At 39.0% G+C, this 19,743-nt stretch overlaps 1 protein-coding gene across 2 annotated transcripts in view; it reads right to left on the bottom strand.

The window, feature by feature from the left end:
- Positions 1-19,743, bottom strand: part of c12.1 (spliceosome-associated protein CWC15) — a 274,176-nt gene that overhangs the window by 24,423 nt on the left and 230,010 nt on the right. The window contains exon 7 of one of the 2 annotated variants that reach the window (XM_090377903.1): positions 19,223-19,332. The exons of the other annotated variant lie outside the window; for it this stretch is intronic. Coding sequence (XP_090234029.1) covers positions 19,230-19,332 — 103 coding nt within the window. The 3' untranslated portion in view covers positions 19,223-19,229. Of the gene's footprint in view, positions 1-19,222; positions 19,333-19,743 lie in introns of those variants that run through there. 2 annotated transcript variants of the gene reach the window in all.

The following is a 19,743-nucleotide window of genomic DNA, read 5'->3' as shown; positions in this document are numbered from 1 at the left end:
GAGACTGCTGAGAGTCATTGTGGTACAAGTAAACACATGGGTTGTGTTAGGGTAGCTAAGAATAGAAACAGGTGCATGTATACCTGCGTGTACACCAATGCTAGGAGTTTGGTAAATAAATTTGATGAATTTGAGGTATTGCTCAAAACATCAAAGGCAGATATTGTTGGGATATCAGAGACGTGGTGTCACACAGATATAAGTAATGCGGAACTGGAATTTGGGGGATACAATGTGTACAGAAAGGATAGACAGGACAGGAGGGGAGGAGGGGTTATGCTATTAATTAAGAAACACATAAAGTCCAAGGAAGTGAAGCCAGTCGACATCGATGGACAGGGCAGTGTCGAGTCAGTTTGGTGTAACATAAGCATAAGGAAATCAAAATTGAGAGTATATTGTGCTATAGGCCTAATGACTCTGATGAGTATAATAAGATATTGTACAGGGAAATAGAGTGGGCCAGTAAATCAGAGAGTCTTATAATGGGGGATTTTAATTTCCCAGATATTGACTGGAATTTGTGGGTTGGTCACTCGCACACTAGCAAGGCTTTTGTGGATTTATTGGATGATTGTTTTCTACATCAGCATGTTCGTGAGGCAACAAGAGGGAGCAATACTCTTGATCTGATTATCAGTAGTGATTCTTCATGCATTAAGAATCTGCAGATAAATGAACCACTAGGTGGCAGTGATCACAGTGTGTTGAAGTGGGATTTACTCAAGGAGGTAACTACCATAAGAGGTAAAGGGAAGGGTTTTTGTTTTCGTAAAGGCGACTATGATGGACAGAGACAGTATTTAAATTCTATACAGTGGGACCAACTGATGACGTTACCAACAGCAAACTCAAAATGGGAAGCATTCAAGGAACTAATCTTGGAGGCTACCAGGCTTTACATACCAACTAAGAAATATTGTTCAAGGTTTAGGCCTAAATGGTTGTCAGATGGACTAATGAGACATGTGGCAGAGAAGAAAAATGCATGGGATACATACAAATTAATGGGTGACATGGAAGCCTATGATAGATATAAGTTGGTCTGTAACCAAGTCACAAAGGAGATTAGGCAGGCAAAGGCAGACTACGAAAAATCCTTGGCAAAGGATGCAAAGAAAAACAGAAAAGAGTTCTTTACATATTTAAACTCAAGAAGGAAAGGGATGAATCAGATTGGTCCACTGGATATTGATGGTTCAACAGTTGAGGATCCTGCTCAGGTGGCTAACAATCTAAACGAGTATTTTGCATCTACATTCACGCATGAGGAGTTATTCAGGAAGGAGAATGATGTAGGTAAAGTAAACATTGGCAGTAAGCTGGATGATTTTGTAATAACAGAGAGGAAAGTGGAGGAGAGATTGTTGAGGATAAACATAAAAAAGGCACCTGGGGTGGATGGGATCTCTCCAGTTATATTAAAGGAGGCAGCAAAGGAAGTAAGCAAACCCCTAGCCATAATTATGAGAGCTTCTTTGGACTCAGGGGAGGTACCCATTGACTGGAGATGTGCAAATGTAACCCCAATTCACAAAGGAGGATCAAAGGCTGACACAAGTAATTATAGACCTGTTAGTTTAACTTCTGTTCCACGTAAATTAATGGAGGCACTGGTTAAAGAAGCACTGCAGGATCATCTAGACAAGAATTCAGTTATAACTCAGACGCAGCATGGTTTTGTTAAGGGCAGGTCTTGCCTGACCAATTTGATTGGATACTATGATGTAGTCACAAAAGAACTGGATGCAGGGAATAACTTTGATATTATATATTTGGATCTTAGAAAGGCTTTTGATACTGTTGCACATGGAAGACTGCTGCACAAATTGGAGCAGTGTGGCATTGGAGGCAAATTGCTGCTATGGATAAGGGGATGGTTGAGTGGCAGAAGACAGAGAGTGGTAATCAATGGACACTGCTCAACGTGGACTAATGTTATTAGTGGAGTTCCTCAGGGTTCAGTGTTGGGTCCGTTGTTATTTTCGGTGTTTATGAATGATATTGATGATGGGATATCAAGTTTAATGTCCAAGTTTGCAGATGATACAAAGGTTGGCAGGGTTGTTAAGGACACTACTGATGCTATGCTGCTGCAACAGGATCTGGAAAGGTTGAAGAGATGGGCTGAGAGGTGGCAAATGAAGTTTAACATTGACAAATGTAAAGTACTACATATGGGAAACAGTAACCCCAGAGCAACGTATCAACTCTGCGGTACTACACTGACAGTGGTGGAGAATGAAAAGGACTTGGGGATAATTGTGCAGGCAGATATGAAGTTCTCTGAGCAGTGCAGACGAGCTGCAAGAGTAGCTCATGGTGTCTTGTCAATGATATACAGGAATTTTTCTAGCAGGGATAAGGAGGTGATTATTCCCTTGTATAAGGCAATGGTTAGGCCACATCTTGAGTACTGTATACAGGTCTGGAGGCCTCATTTCAAGAAGGATGTAGAGCTGCTGGAACGGGTACAGAGAAGGGCAACAAGATTAGTGAATGGAAACAAAGGGTTGCTCTTACGAAGAAAGGCTTAAGTTTTGCAAATTACAGAGTCTGGAGACTAGGCACCGGCAAGGTGATCTGATAGAGGTGTATAAGGCTTTGAATGGTTTGAGCAGGCTCAATGCCAATGGGATTCTTCATCTTGCTCAGAATAATAACCTCAGAGGGCATAAATTCAAATTGAGGAAGGACGGTTATTGTTATTGTTATTGTTATTTGGATTTTTAGGAGCATTAGCAACTAAGGCCATATTGCTCCGGGATATGCGGTGGTCATTCCCTGACCTTCCCGCATCCTCCATATTTGGTGGTGACGGGCTCGAACCCTGGTCTAATCAAGAAGCGTGTGCTAGGCACTGCTGCTCCTTCCCACCTGGCTACGGAGGCGCCAGGAAGGACGGATGTCGGATAGATGTGCGGAAATTTGCCTTTGGCCAGCGGGTGGTTGGTTGGTGGAACCGACTTCCATCACTTGTTGTTGAAGTTGATAGCCTAAACAAATTTAAAGCTCAACTGGACAGGTATTTTGAACGAACGGAGGGGTGAAATGGGAGTGGTGTGTGTTTTTTTTTTTTTTTTTTTTGGCTGATGCTGAATAAGTTTGCTTTCTTGTATCATATGTCTCTACTAATGCTAATGCTAAACATGCCTTATGCATTGTTTAGCAGTCCAGACCAGAATGCCTTATGCATTCTGGTCTGGACTGCTATTTCTCTTTTATTAAGGTAATTTTTTATAGTAATAGAGGTTCTGTGTAATACCAGCATGGCGTACTGTCCTGACAATGCTGGGCCACCATAAGTTATTAAAGGCACCAGCAAAGTAAATTGAGGTGGCCAGCATATAGGTTTCCTGAGTGGTCTGGGCTGCAGTTATTAGCTTATTCATTGCATCCTCAGTCGAGCAACTAGGTTTGAAGCCAAACTGTTTGTCTGACTAAAGATTTGCATTCAGATAATGACTTTGTAGGTTGCATAGGATAAGACATTCCACATGACTGGTAACAAGGCTATTGGCCTGTATGATTTGAGGTCATCTGGAATTCTTATTCTGGGTCATCTTATTGTTCAGAATAAGTCTAAGGTTTGCTGGTTTCCATGTAGCTGGAAATATGCCTCTATTTAAGCAGTTATTGTAAAGGTTGAGAAGGTGGCGAGGATGATTTTTTTTACCAGTATTTTCAATTTAGTCATGCCCAAGTCATTTCCTTTCCTTTGTTTTATCGAGTGCATTCATTAGTTCATCCCTGGTAAAGGGGGGGTTTCAATTTCAGCAGAAACATAAGTCTCATTTTCACAAAATATGTTGGTCTGATCAGGAGAGCTTGGTTGTCAACAGGGAATCAATGATGTTATTTACAGTCCCATCCCATATATATGTTAATTGTCCAGTTGTGGTATCTGTGGTGACGACATCTCTTTTAGGCAGTTTGTTGGTGACAATGTGTACTACACTCCAGATGCATTACCAGAAGTACCAACATGGGTCTGCCATGATCATTTTTCTTTTGTCTTATCATTTGGGTGTATGTATTTTTCAGGGAGCTGTATGTTTCCCTCTGGGCATTTACCTCTGCTAGAGGCCAGCCAGACATTGACCTTTGAATATGCTTTCTAACCTGATGCACCCTTTGTTGGAGGTTCTCCAGTTCAGGGTACTGCATTTACGCAGGGCTTTTTCTTTCTAAATGTGGCATCAGCAGCCTTTATGAATAAGTTAGTAAATTTTTGTACCTGTTGGTCAGGATGAATTTCACCATTGTTTTGTGGAGGTGGGTCCCAAAATAGAATTTACAGGTTCCATAAATTTTTTACAATTTGCCTTTAGGATATACCTGTTTATATTTAACCCCAGGGACTCACATCTGGTGAGTAATGGGCTTGGCACACCCAGGGTCCTGAGCTGGATATCACCATTCTTCTATTTTTTGGTGATTTCCTTCTACTTTTGACACACTCTCTCTCTCTCTCTCTCAGGGTAACTCGGGAATTTTTTTTGGCTGGTGCAGCATTCCTTGCACCATTTAGCTAATAATAATAATAATAAAAAAATTAATAATATCATATACTGGTGAGGGGGGGTCTGATCTAACTGCCATATCAGCTGGAAATTTATTGTTGGTGGTCAGATGTGATCCAGGCCTCCTGCACCTTCCAATTTGCAAACTTTCATGTGGTGGCCATTGTAACATCCATGACACTCTCATGCAACATACTACTGTGTTGTAGGATTGTGTGGCTGGTTTAGAACCCTTAAGGATGTAGCACGAATTCCTCCAAGATCTGCCCATTTCGGGTGCGTTACTCTGTTTGAGGTAAGTCTATCAAAGTTATCACTGTGCCATGGGGCGGGGGACCTGCAGTTGATGTCCATAGATACCAGGATTTTTTTGTCATGTAGGAGCGCTAGAGCTGCCTGTAAATATTGTAATTGAGTCCTGTTTTCAGTACTATCTGCTCAAGTAGCACAGTGGTATCGTCGGCATCCTCCCCCACACAGGGTAGAAAAGGCACGGGTTCGAATCCCATTGATGATGCGAGGAACTTCAATGGGCATTTTTCACTCCGTGGCTGAGTTAGTCAGTCTCAGGCATAGGTCTATCAAAGTTATCAAAGTAGACAGCAAAGTTTTTCCCTCGGCAAAACACAACTCGACCAGAGAACATGTGCAATTTACAGACACAATACCGAGGTATATCGAGGGCATAGAGTCAGACGTTAACTTCAAAATTGCATTTTTGTTTTGAGACAACTTTATCTTTATAAAAATAACAATGCATACCATGTCATAGAAATGTATTATCTAGTAGTTTACAAGTTAGCTTGGGCTATAAGAACATTTCTCGTAAGCCAAGAAAATGTCAAATGACTTTTTCTTGGTTAATTACAAAAGCGGTTACTACAAAATGATTTTGTAGTTAACGTTGTCTGACACTAAACCCTCGATATGTAATAACTTACTGGGTGACCCTAATATACAAGTTTGGCCTCTTGGTTTATAGTACATAAATATCAGATGGGAAGTGATTTTGGCACAGACTGCCAATGGATTGTTCAGATTACTTGTTTTAGTGACTGTAATGGCAGGATTTCTTATAGTAAGTCAGCTCACATGGTGTCAGTGGTGGCCTCAATAATCCTAAATCAGGGATATCCTTGAACCCTGCCCCCATGGGTGTACGGCCCTTGGATACAGCTATTTCCTGTTTTTCCATTTTAAGTTTTAGTTGACCTACTATTGCTTGGTCTCCGGGAAGGAACAGAAATTTGGTTAGAGGAACTTCAGAGCTTGGTAATTATGGGAATTTCTAGAATTGTCCATAATCAACTTTCTGTTTGTGTAATTTCACTGCCTTGAAATAGCTTGGGCATTTAGGATCCCTAAGTCATCAAAGGCAAGCCCTGCACTCTTGCAATTTGAATATTTAGCTGCTTGTGTCTTTTTGCAGCTGTTGAAGTGATGTCCTTGACAATCGAAATGTTCCCTATACCTGTCCCATCCAATATATATTCTCTCTTGTTTATTAACTATCTGCCACATTTTTGGAGACAGCTCCACAATCCAATTACTGGATTCGCAAGTTTCTAGATTTTGTGGAGTATTTCTCTCTAAATTTCCCTATGGAAACAAGTTCAGAGAAATTTTTGTCATATATTTCCCTTGATTTTACAGAATCAATATCAAAAATTAATATATTAGGTCCTTTTGTTTTTGTCTTTTCAGTCCCAAATTTATAACTGTAGGATTATTTCTGATTGCCTCTGCATCCTCCTCATTGGCTGTCTCTCTATGACTATTCCAGCTGTTCTGGTTTTGCTAAGTCCTCTAATCTTGAGTGTTTTGTAACACATTGTTTGACAGCCTCAATAGACTTTATCTTCAAAAAGGCCTCTAAGGTTAGGAGAATGATTCATATCACAAATTTAAACAAGTACACCAACTGTTTAACTATAATAGTTTAATACTGAAAATTATAAAATGTACCAGACGATACCAGTACTGTAAAATAATAATTACAAAAACTGACTTACAAAATAAAATGTATGATGAAATTTTAAAATACAATAAAATATAATAAAGGTTAAAAGCGATAAAATAATGATTGTAGCTTTCGGAGGCATCCGCCTCCTTTCTCAACAACAATGATGTTTAGGCAACACATCCTTAAATAACAGGTTCACGGCACACGTGGCTGACCAGGCGCATGCTCAGTATTTCTTCCATATTCATTGATAAATATAATAGAGAAGTGGAGCCTAATCATGGAACACCATCCGTTCCAGTCACCACAGTTTAAATTCCCTACTATCCGGGCTTGTCAGATCATATTGCAAGGATGCTTCGCGGCTTTCAGGCACGCTGTGTGCAATCTCCGGGCTGGAGGTTGCACACAGTGGTGTCACAGGTCAAAGACCCCATTACTGGGGATTCCAGTAGTGGGGTCGTATATGAGATCAAATGCCGGATTGTGGGGGAGACAGGACGGCGACTAAAAGACCATCTGGGGGAGCATATGTGAGCCATACAGACTGCAGAGTTTAATAAGTCCGCCACTGCTGAGCATTATTGGGAAAAACAACATCAGGTCTCCCCAGTGAATGCTGTCATCCTTGACTGGGCACATAGATTCTGGAACCATAAGTGGCTGGAGAGTTTGTGGTTTGGCTTGTCCGAAAACAATAGTATGAATAGGGACAGGGGTGTTCGGCTCCGCCCCCTTCTGGAGGCTGTGGTCCTTGCAAAAGACAAGCACTTTGCGTTTCCACGCTCCCGAGCCACTTCTGGTTCACATGAAAGAAATACTGAGCATGCGCCTGGTCAGCCATGTGTGCCGTGAACATGTTATTTAAGGATGTGTTGCCTAAATATCATTGTTGTTGAAAAAGGAGGCAGATGCCCCCGAAAGCTACAATCATTGTTTTATCACTTTTAACCTTTATTATATTTTATTGTATTTTAAAATTTCATCATACATTTTATTTTGTAAGTCAGTTTTTGTAAATATTATTTTACAGTACTGTATCATCTGGTACATTTTATAATTTTCAGTATTAAACTATTATAGTTAAACGGTTGGTGTACTTGTTTAAATTTGTGATAAGCCTCAATAGAGTTCACAGTGTGCTGTTCTCTGCAGGTTTGATATTTTCATCTTTTCTTTGTTTGGTGGTAGCCAGTTGTGGCTTACTTTGACTGTAATTTTGCTGGGTCCCCTTAAGAGCCTGTGCATAAGACATGCTTTGTTTTTGCAAGTCATATTCACTTTCCTAAGTCTCTAGCTTGACCTTCAATAATTGATTCTCAAAGTGGAGGTCTGTGAGAGTCCTTTCCAAGTGTGCCCACATTCCTATAAATTTCCTCCTATAATTTGTTGGGGCTGTAACTCTACTTGTTTACTCTGCCATGAGCTCTTCACGCGGAAGCCTAATTGTTATGATTTGATCCAGAGCAGAATCAGCTGCCTGGATAGTCTCTTCTTTGTCTTGGCTTTCTCTATCATTTTCAGGAAATTCCTGCTGTGTGCTTAAACTAGGTTGGAGAGACTGTTTCTGTCCTGGAATTTATTCTACGTTTTTCACTTGAAGCTGGCCCAGGATTATTTTCCTCTTCTTCTGAAGTTGTCCAAGTGTCTTGGTTAATATCTGGTTTTGCTATATCCTGTGGTTGCAGGTTCTGAGTGTCGCGTTCAGAGGTCACTTTCCCTGTATTATTGTTTTCTTTGTTTTGCTATCTTTAGTCTTTTGATGCCATCTTAGGGTTTAAATCTGTGTCTAAATCAGTTAAATCCAATAAGCAGTGCACAATTCGAATTTGGGGAATAGAATGTGTACAGGAAGGATAGACAGGGTAGAACACGAGGAGGGGTGATACTGTTAGTTAAGAAACACAAAATCTAAGGAAGTCATCCAGTTGACATGGGTGGACACAGTGCAGTGCTGAGTCGGTTTGGTGTGACATAAGCACTAGGGAAACAAAGTTGAGAGTAGGAGTGTGTTGTAGGCCTAATGACTCTGATGAGTACAACGAACAACTGTATAGGGAAATAGAGTGGACCAGTAAATCAGATTGTCTTATAATGGGGTGGGGGGGATTTTAACCTTCCAGATATAGGCTGGAACTTGTGGGTTTATCACTCACACACCAGCAAAACTTTTGTGGATTTATTGGATGACCATTTTCTACAGCAGCATGTTCGAGAGACAACCACAGGGAGTAATATTCTTGATCTGATTATCAGCAGTGATTCTTCATTCATTAAGAATCTGCAGATAAAGGAACCACTAGGTGGCAGTGATCACAGTGTACTGATGTGGGATTGACTTAAAGATGTAACTGCCATCAGGGGGTAAGGGTTTTTGCTTTCGTAAAGGTGACTACAGTGGTCTCAGGGAGTTTTTAAATTCTAGTTTTTAAGTTCCCAACAGCAAATTCTAAATGGGAAACAGTCAAGAAATTAATCTTGGAAACTACTAGGCTTTTCATACCTACTAAGAAATACTGTTCAAGGTTTAGGACTAACTGGATGTCAGATGACCTAAATAGACTCGTGGCAGAAAAGAAAAATGCACGGGATGCATATAAATTATCAGGAGACACAGATGCCTACGGCAGATATAAGATAATATGTAATCAAGTCACAAAGGACATTAGGCAAGCAAAAAGCATATTATGAGAAACCTTTGGCAAACAATGCAAAGAAAAACAGTGAAGTCTTCTTTACTTACGTAAACTCAAGAAGAAAGGGGATGAATCAGATTGGTTGACTTAACATCAGCGGTTCAATTGTTGATGAATTTGCTGAGGTAGCTGACAAATTGAATGAGTATTTTGCATCTACATTCACACATGAGGTCTGTAGTGAAGTGGAGGCTAGAAGCTTATCAAACTCTGGAAGGGAGCTATATGATTTTTTAATAACTGAGAGCAAAGTGAAGGAAAAATTGATGAAATTAAACATAAGAAAGGCACCTGGGGTGGAATGGATCTATCCAGTTATATTAAAGGAAGCAGCAAAGGAAGAAAGCACACCCTTAGCCATAATTACGAAAGCTTCCTTGGACTCAGGGGAGGGACCCATGGACTGAAGATGTGTAAATGTATTCACAAAGGGAGATCAAAGGGCGACACAAGTGATTACAGACCTGTCAGTCTAACTTCTATTCCAGGGAAAATAATGGAGTCACTGGTTAAGAAAGCGATGCAGGATCATCTACACAAGACTGCAGTTATAGTTCGGGTTTGTTAAGGGGAAGTCTTGTCTGACAAATTTGATTGGATACAACGATGTAATCACAAAGGAACTGGAAGCAAAGAATAATTCTGATATCAATATACAGGAACTCGCAGACTTAAGTAATACCCGACTTATGGAAATTCAACTTTATGTAAGTTTTTGCCGGCTGGTGCAAACTGAAAAAAAAATATGGAAACGTATTTTGCATCCCGTAGGAATAAATTGAGGTATCGTGAAAGTATCGTAATGCAAATCCAATAACACTTTTTTTTTTTTTTTTTTTGTATGTTCCTAGTCATTGGAAGTTGAAAATTTCGCTTTATAACTAAGCTATTTATCTCTCTCTAAAAGGTCATATTTATAATGGAAATTGTGGTACCCTTTCATCGTTATCATATGTTCTCGTTATAAGAATCAATTTTGAACGCCTTTGTGAAATTTTTCTAAAGCATTTTTCTAGAGGTCACGACCAAAAAAACAATTTGCACTTTCCAGTTTATTCGGCTTTTCTGTTAGTGCATCTAATTATAAACTCGATCTTATTGCATTTGCGATAATACTGATAACTACAACTGTGTTAGTTTTTACGCTATTATAGTGAAATGTGTTCCCCTTCACTGAAATCTTCAATCATAAAAAAACAATTTTTCAGAAACTTCTCTTCATTCCTATTTACGTATTACAATGATGAAGGGAAAGCAACCAACGAAAAGTGAAAGTAGTGGTAGTGCCAAGAAACGAAACAAAATTGATTTAGAAATGAAGATGAAAATGATTAAGTATGAAGCAGGACAGAGTTGTCATCTATTGCAAGGGAATTAGGTCTCGCTACTTCAATAGTGAATACTGTATTATTTTAAGGGACAGTGCGTGTATAAAAGAACATGTCAAAGGATCAACAGTGATCATAAAATAGCGTTCAGGTTCTATATCAAAGATGGAACAGATGTTAATAATATGGATGGAAAATCAGATTCAGAAGCAAGTGCTCCTGAGTCTAATGGCCATTCAAGCAAAAGCAACAAGTATTTATGAACATATTAAGGATAAGTACGGCGAACCCCAAGTCAAATTCGTGGCAAGCAATGAGTGGTTTAATAGGTTTAAGCATCGTGCTGGTTTCCACAACGTTAAAGTATGCAGTAAATCGCCAGTGTCGATTCTGCAGCTGCAGAGAAATTTTGTAGTGTTGGAAAAAATTATTGATAAAGACGATTATTCAATGCAGCAAAATTTTTAACGTTGATGGGACTGCTCTGTATCGAAAAAAAAAAAAAAAAAAAAAAAATGCCTGATCGAACATACATCGCCAAAGAGGAAAATACAATGCCAGGTTTTGAAGTGTCAAATGACAGGGCCACTCTTGCATGGGGCTAATGCAGCAGGAGATTACAGATTAAAACCACTGCTTGTGTACCATTCTGGAAATCATCGTGCATTTAAAGGCATCGATAAAGCCATCCTACCTGTGCGATCGAACCAGACAGCATGGGTAACAATCTCTCTCTTTTAGGATTGGTTTAAATGCTGCTTCATTCCCGAGGTTGAAAAGTATTGTAAAGACAACGTTCCTTTCAAGATTTTGCTTCTATTAGATAATGTTCCAGGACGTCCTACGCATCTAGATGATTTAAATTCGAACACGAGAGTCATATTTCTACCACCAAACACGACTTCACTTATCCAACCTATTGATCAGGGTGTTATTTTGAATTTAAAAGCATACTATTTACGCACAACATTTGCTCAAGCATTGTCTGCAGTAGATGGTGAGAAACAGTTTATGTTAAGACCCTTTTGGAAATCTTACAATATTTACCACGCCATCTTAAACATTAATAAGGCCTGTGCGGAAATTACTAAAAGTTGTTTAAATGCCGCATGGAAGAAAATATGCTCACAGCATGTAAAAGGTTTTGAAGGATTTGAAAAAGATGAATCATATAAAGAGGTTACAGATAAGACTGTAAAAGTTGCAGAGCTACTTCAGTTGGAAGTTGATGCCAAAGACTTGGAGGGGTTAACAGAGGAAGAAGAGAAGGAATTATCTAACGAAGAACTTATTGATTTGCAGGCAGCGATAGTGGAATAAGAAAATGCTAACAAAGCTCAAGATGAACCAAATGAGGAGCCGAGAAGCTTCACCACCAGACAGTTGGCAATGGCGAGGTTTGAGAAGATGGATCCTGACAGCGAATGATTCTTAAAAGTTAACAGAGGGGTGAATGATATGCTTGCTCGCTACAAAGAAATCTGCGATGAAAAGAAAAAAGCCATCACCCAGTCATCCATTAATATTTTCTTTCGTAAGGTTGAACAGCCGACTGCTAAATCTTTACAGCCCTCAACTTCTGCAGCGGCATACTGAAAACGTAGATTCTGGCAACAATGCTCAAGGTAAAACTTACTGACGTTATGCCTGTCTCCTTTTTTTTTGTGTAATTTTATAGTTTTGAAAATTTTTTTAATTGCATGCTTTTGTAATTTCTGCTTCCTGCTCATGAAATAAAAAATTGAAATACAATAAATAATTCTATTTACATGTTCATTGAACTCTTTTTTGATTCAATCAATTCAGCGAGCACAGATGCAAGTGCTGCACAAGCAACGGGGAAATTGAGTCTTATGTAACATTCCGCAGAATGCAACCCTTATGTAAGTTGGGGAGTTCCTGTACTTCAATCTCAGGAAGGCTTCTGATTTTTTTGCATATGGAAGACTGCTGCACAAATTGGAGCAGTGTGACATTGGAGGCAAATTGCTGCTATGGATAAAGGGATGGTTGAGTGGGAGAAAACAGAGTAGTTATCAATGGATACTGCTCTTCGTGGACTAATGTATATAGTGGAGTCCTCCAGGGTTCAGTGTTAGGCCCATTGTTGTTTTCGGTATTTATCAATATTGATGAAGGTCTATCAGGGTTAATGTCTAGGTTTGAAAACAATATCAAGGTTGGAAGGGTTGTTAATAACAGTAATGATAATATGCTACTGCAACAGGATCTGGAAAAGTTGAGCAGATGGGCTGAGAGATAGCAACTGAAGTTTAACATTGACAAATGTAAAGTACTGCATATGGGTAGCAGTAACCCCAGAGTAACATATCAACTGGGTGGTACTACACTCAGGGTAGTGGAGAATGAAAAGGACCTGGGGGTAATTGTGCAGATATGAAGTTTTCTGAGCAGTGCAAAAAGGCTGCAAGAGTAGCTCGTGGTGTCTTGCAGGTCATCTTTGCAGGAATTTTGGTAGCAGGGATAAGGAGATGACTGTCTCCTTGTACAGTCTGTCCTCATATAGCACGATAGTTGTGTTCCTAGAAACCCTAATGCAATGCAAAATTGTGCAATATAAACAACAGGCCCTATGGGAAAAGTGGGGTTAGGTGCCGACCACCCAAGATTGAACACACATTTGGAACCAAAACATTACCAAACAATAAATAATCGGGTAATTTTAATCATTATAAAATACGTAAGTATTTTATAACGATTAAAATAAGAAATAAAAAATAATATAATATTTTTTATTTTTATTATAATATAATAAATAAAAAATATTTATTTTTTATTATTTATTTAAATAATAAAAATTTATTAATAAAATAGTAAAAAATTTATTATATTAAATAAAATAGTCGTAATAAAATACTTACGTATTTTATTACGACTATTGCGTAATAAAATATTGCTAATGCTTTTGCTTCTATCGTAAGCAAACTTGTTTTTTGTTTGATTTTCTATCCAAACAGATGACAGCCTTTCCATCTCTTCCAATTCTTTGTGTCTTAATCTAATGGATTTTAATTACACTTTGTGTTGTTCCTGCTATGAAAGTTGTTTTTATTTTCTCTGCATTCTTTCTAATTCTCGGCGTTGCCTCATTTAGGTCTGTAGCACGTGCAATATCACATGGTCTTTCATTTTGCTCAAAGCGTTTCACAATTTCATATTTTTTCTCTATTGACAGAGGCGGACTGGCCATAAGCCTTGCCGGGGAAACCCAGGTGGGCCGGAGGCCGGTATGATTTTGGCCATAAACCGTAGTATGAGGCCACTATAAATTTTCCCAGGTAAGAATTTTTGACCCCGTCCGCCTCTGTTTATCGATATTGCCTTTTTTTTTTTTCTCTCTGAATCTGCAGTGTCTTCGCCAGGACGCTTCCTTTTCACACCTTTTAAGTATTTTACTCATTTTTAGGGAATCAAGCACAATTACAAAACGAGGAGGCACCCTTGATACACATAAACAAAGCTGTGCCCGCGTAGCAACTGAATAAACAACACCGTAAAGGCCGAGATACACTATTAACGCCTCACATTTTACTAAAGCACATTTCTGGGGGTTACTACCATAAAATAATTTCCAGTTGCGTTTCTGCTAGTGGAATCTGTTATAAACTGGTAGTAAACTCCATCTAATTGCATTTGAGATTATATCGATAGCTGGAATTGTGTTGGTTTTTACGTTATTATGGTGTTTTATGTGTTTTCCCTTCACTGATATAAAAAACATAAATACATTTTCAGAATCTTCTCTTCATTCCTATCGTGTTGCGTTCGGTTGGGGTGATTCTGCGTTCGACTGCCATTTCTTGTAAACACAAAGGCGAATCGTGCATAAGCGAATTCGGTTCGTGTTATATAAGATATCGTTCCCCTATTTATAAGTTATGTATGACCGAATTCGTGTAATGTAAACACATGTTATACGAGGACAGACTGTATAAAGCAATGGTCAGGTCACACCTTGAGTACTGTATACAGTCTGGAGGCCTCATTTTAGGACAGATGTAAAGCTGCTGGAATGAGTACAGAAAAGGGCAACGAGAATGGTGAGTGGAACAAAGGGTTGCTGTTACCAAGAAAGGCTTAAGTTCTGCAAATTGCAGCTTCTGGAGACTAGTCATCTGCGAGGTTATCTAATAAAGGCGTGTAAGGCCTTGAATGGATTGAGCAAACTCACTGCTAATGGGATTCTTCTTCTTCTTCTTCTTGCTGAGATTACACACCTGAGGGGACATAAATTCAAATTGAGGAAAGACAATTGTAGAATAGATGTTTGGAAATTAGCCTTTAGCCAGCAGGTGGTTGATAGTTGGAACAAACTTCCATCTGTTGCAGTGGAGGTCAGTAACTTAAATAAGTTCAAGGCAGAACTAGACAAACATTTGGAATGAATGGATGGGTAAAATGGGAAGGGTGCTTTTTTCTTTTTTTGTTTTGGCTGCTGCTATAAGCTTGCTTTCTTGCATCGTATACCTCTAATGCTGATGATGTTAACCGCACTTGTGGAGGAGTGGGAATTTCTCGCCGATCTGTTTTTGAATTGGAAACAAACTTAGAATTAAATTTAAAGTTACTGCCCTTTTTGCAAGCACAGTAGTCTTAGCCTGAATCAATTTCACACTAAAATCCATTCCCAAAGATACATGAGCATGCAATGAAGCAGAAAACCTCTATGAAGCAATAATGGTGTCATTGTAGCCCTGCAGTGAGTTTGAAAGCCGTTCTCAGGAGAAACTGAATAAAAAAATAAATTGCTGCACTAACCTCTCTATATCTGCCCTGGATGTCCTAGATCCTTGATGAACAGATAATAATTTGGAATAAGACCAGTACAAGTCTCTAAATCAGCACGATGTCTATCCACTAGACCAGAGGTTCCCAACCTTTCTCGGTTCACCAGCGCCCCTAGTGTCCCAGTAATTTTTTAACGACACCCCTAGGCCAAAAGAAATACCTAACACAGTGGTTTTCGAGATTTTAATATATACGGTACAATAATACTTTTAATAATACGGTACAATGGATATTGTACTGTACCCTTTTATAATGAAATAAATATATAAATATCAAAATGATAATAATAATGACTTTAAGTAACTTAAACCCAAATTACACGGCACCCCAAGAATGTTGTTGCGGTACCCTAGTGTGCCGCGGCACCCCGGTTTAAAAAACCGCTGTGCTTGGTATCACGAACAGAAGACTTAGAGGTAAGGGCACGTGTTTTTGTAAAGGGTGGCTGCTAGAACATAAGTTCAGCTCTGCCTCTTATCTCTGTGAAGAACAGTATCACTAGAAATGGGCCAGATATGTGAGTGACTTAGGTTTGTGTGTATTATGTGTGTGTGTGTGTGTTCTATTGTTGTGTCTGGCCGCTTGGCTACCCAGAAGCGTCAATCACCTGGGGAGATGATTCTGGGTACTTGTCCACACTAGGAAGGTGTGCCAGTTCCATAGTGCTCATACTGTCTCAATTTGAGACTCTTACCAACCCGATGTTGCCAGAAGATGCGCCAGATTCCTCTGAGGGCCTACTCCAGAGGAGAAGAAAAAAGAAAAAAAAAAAAAAAGAAAAGAAGAAAAAATAAGAGTTCAAGTGGTGTTAAAAAATAAATAAACATACAGATATATAAAAATAATAATAATAAATAAAGAAAAAAATCTTTTGCCGACTCCAACTTCAGTACTAATTGTTTCGGAATCTCAGCAAACCACCTGTCATTTTCTTTTAAATAGTTCCTTAGCAAATTCTTGCAATTTTTGAAAAGTTGCTCGGGTGGAGAGAAGATTCTCTTCTCCCCCAGGATGGAAATTAGAAGCATAGCCCTGTATTTTCAATCGTAAATCAACATAACACAGACAGTCATAAAGTACATGCTTCCAGTTTTCTACAGCTCCACATGCACTTAAATCTGTATCATGTACTCCCCAGTTGGAATAGTTTTTCATTGAGGGGACCCATGTCCTGTTATTATATATGAAGTTTCCATTCCCATAGAAAACCATGTTCTTGTTGACTTATTTAGTAAATATGTAACTTGTGGTATAAAACTTCTTGTTACGACTCCTGTTGAGGAATTGCACCATAGATTAATCAGTTTGGCCCAATAGTCTATCTATCCAAATCTATAAAAACTCGTTTTAGAGCTACATCCTCTAAATGTTGGATTTCTCTATAAGTCCGTAATTACTTCAAACTCATATTGAATAATGGAAAAGATGACTAGCAGTAAGGGCAATGGGACAAAAACTAGATGGGAGGAATTTTTCACTGGTTTTAGGGACTGGCTGTATGTTGCAAATTTTGAAGCAGAAGGGAAAACGCCAGTGGAATAAAGTGTAAAAAGGCTAAAGGAGCAAGCTAATGGCATTAGCATTAGTAGAGGCATTTGATGCAAGAAAGCAAGCTTATGCAGCATCAGCCAAAAAAAAAAAAATAAAGTAAAATAAATAAATAAAAAATAACCACTTCCACTTCATCCCTCTGTTCATTCGAAATACCTGTCCAGCTGAGCCTTAAACTTATTTAGGCTATCAACTTCCACGACAAGGGATGGAAGTCTGTTTCACCTACCAACCACCCGCTGGCTAAAGGCAAATTTCCGCACATCTATCCTACATCTGTCTTTCCTCAATTTGAATTTATGCCCTCTCAGGTGATTATTCTGAGCAAGAGGAAGAATCCCATCAGCACTGAGCATGCTCAAACCATTCAAGGCTTTGTACACCTCTATCAGATCACCTCGCTGGTGCCTAGTTCTCCAGACACTGTAATTCGCAAAACTTAAGCCTTTCTTCGTAAGAGCACCTCTTTGTTCCATTCACTAATCTTGTTGCCCTTCTCTGTACTCGTTCCAGCAGCTCTACATCCTTCTTGAAATGAGGCCTCCAGGCCTGTATACAGTACTTGTATAAGGCAATGGTCAGGTGTGGCCTGACCATTGCCTTATACAAGAGAATGATCACCTCCTTATCCCTGCTAGAAAAATTCCTATCTATCATTGACAATAACACCATGAGCTACTCTTGCAGCCCGTCTGCACTGGTCAGAGAACTTCATATCTGCCTGCACAACCACCCCCAGGTCCCTTTCATTCTCTACCACTGTCAGTGTAGTACCAGAGATTTGATACGTTGCTCTGGGGTTGCTGTTTCCCATATGTAGTACTTTACATTTGTCAATGTTAAACTTCATTTGCCACCTCTCAGCCCATCTGCTCAACCTTTCCAGATCCTGTTGCTGCAGCAGCAGCATAGTGTCAGTAGTGTCCTTTACAACCCTGCCAACCTTCGTATCGTCTGCAAACTTGGACATTAAGCTTGATATACCATCATCAATATCATTTATAAATACAGAAAACAATAAAGGACCCAATACTGAACCCTGAAGGACTCCACTAATAACATTAGTCCACGATGAGCAGTGTCCATTGATTACCACTCTCTGTCTTCTCCCCCTTAACCACCCCTTTATCCATAGCAGCAATTTGCCTCCAATGCCACACTGCTCCAATTTGTGCAGCAGTCTTCCATGTGCAACAGTATCAAAAGCCTTTCTAAGATCCAAGTATATAATATCAAAGTTATTCCCTGCATCCAGTTCTTTTGTGACTACATCATAGTATCCAATCAAATTAGTCAGGCAAGACTTCCCCTTAACAAAACCATGCTGTGTCCGAGCTATAACTGAATTCTTGTCTAGATGATCCTGCAGTGCTTCTTTAACCAGTGCCTCCATTAATTTTCCGGGAACAGAAGTTAAACTCACAGGTCTATAATTACTTGTGTCGCCCTTTGATCCTCCCTTGTGAATTGGGGTCACATTTGCACATCTCCAGTCCATGGGTACCTCCCCTGAGTCCAAGGAAGCTCTCATAATTATGGCTAAGGGTTTGCTTACTTCCTTTCCTGCCTCCTTTAATATAACTGGATAGATCCCATCCACCCCAGGTGCCTTTCTTGTGTTTATCTTCAACAATTTCTCCTCCACTTTACTCTCAGTTATTACAAGATCTTTTCTCTACTTGTTCTCAAAGTCAGTGCTTTGAGAACAAGGAGAGAAATGACATCATCACCTGGAGTTTTCTTGGCATAAAAATTGTTCTTGATTCTTCTGAAATCCTTATGGCAGTACAGTCCACTCAACAGCCAATAGCTTTAGCATGATGGACTATCTATCGAAATCTATAAAACTCGTTTTGGAGCTACCTCCTCTAAATGTTGGATCTCTCTATATGTCCATAATAACTTCAAACTCATACTGTATAATGGACAAGATGACAGTGGTCAGAAATTTTCTATGGAGACCAAACTCAGGTTTTGCCACTTCAATTCTCCAATAAGCAAAGTGGTGGCATTACAATGGATGCTGACTCTTCTACTACCTATTATTGCCAGTTGACCCAAGTGGTGGTATACCTACATGGTTTTGCAAATTGAAAATAACTTCATTAGATCAAAGATGAAATACCATTGAGATATAATGGCTGTTTTGATGTGAAAAATTACTGACTAAACATTTAGTAAAAAATCAAAATGTCCTATCTGTGAACATCTTGCTTTATTCATATAGATATTTCAATTGAGATTCAGTAGAGTTATCATATTTATAACCTTAGTAGGAGACAATTTACACAGCAGTAAATGCCACGTGGACTGATGGTTTTCTTCCTGAAATGATACAGATCATTATTTATTGGATGTCTTAGGCAATTGGAGTGCATGAATGTTGAGATAGAATACAGGTTATCTGTAGGGGTGGATCCATGTTTTGTGGAACCTGAAGCTTGTACAATTTTTGAGGCCCTCTTTAAGAAAAGGAATACAAAATTAGGTACAAAAGTGAATATTTATTTAGAATGAGAAAATAAATTGCAAATTAAAAAAAAAAAAAAAAAAAAACCTGACAAACACCACAAAATCCAGAAAAATAACACGATGCCTGTACTTTATAATACCTCTATAACACTTTTTGGCTGCATACTCTTTGACTGGAGTATGACTGGAGCACTATGGCTATAGTTCAAGATGCGCCTAACAAATCCCAAAAAAAAAAAACCAAACAATCTTCTTATGACGGTTTTGTAATATCATTTTCTATAAAGAGAATAGAAAGATAATTCAGTCTTTCCTCTTGCAAGGTTGATCGAAATATTTTTTATTATTATTGATAGTTTAGAAAAGATTCAGCTTCAAAACTCGTAATTGATAATGTCACA

The sequence above is a fragment of the Mastigoproctus giganteus genome, chromosome 7 (genome assembly GCF_048544385.1).
Source record: "Mastigoproctus giganteus isolate SK-2022 chromosome 7, ASM4854438v1, whole genome shotgun sequence".
Classification (NCBI taxonomy): domain Eukaryota; kingdom Metazoa; phylum Arthropoda; class Arachnida; order Uropygi; family Thelyphonidae; genus Mastigoproctus; species Mastigoproctus giganteus.
The sequence above is the reverse complement of the archived record's forward strand: the minus strand, read 5'-3'. Positions and strand labels throughout refer to the sequence as shown.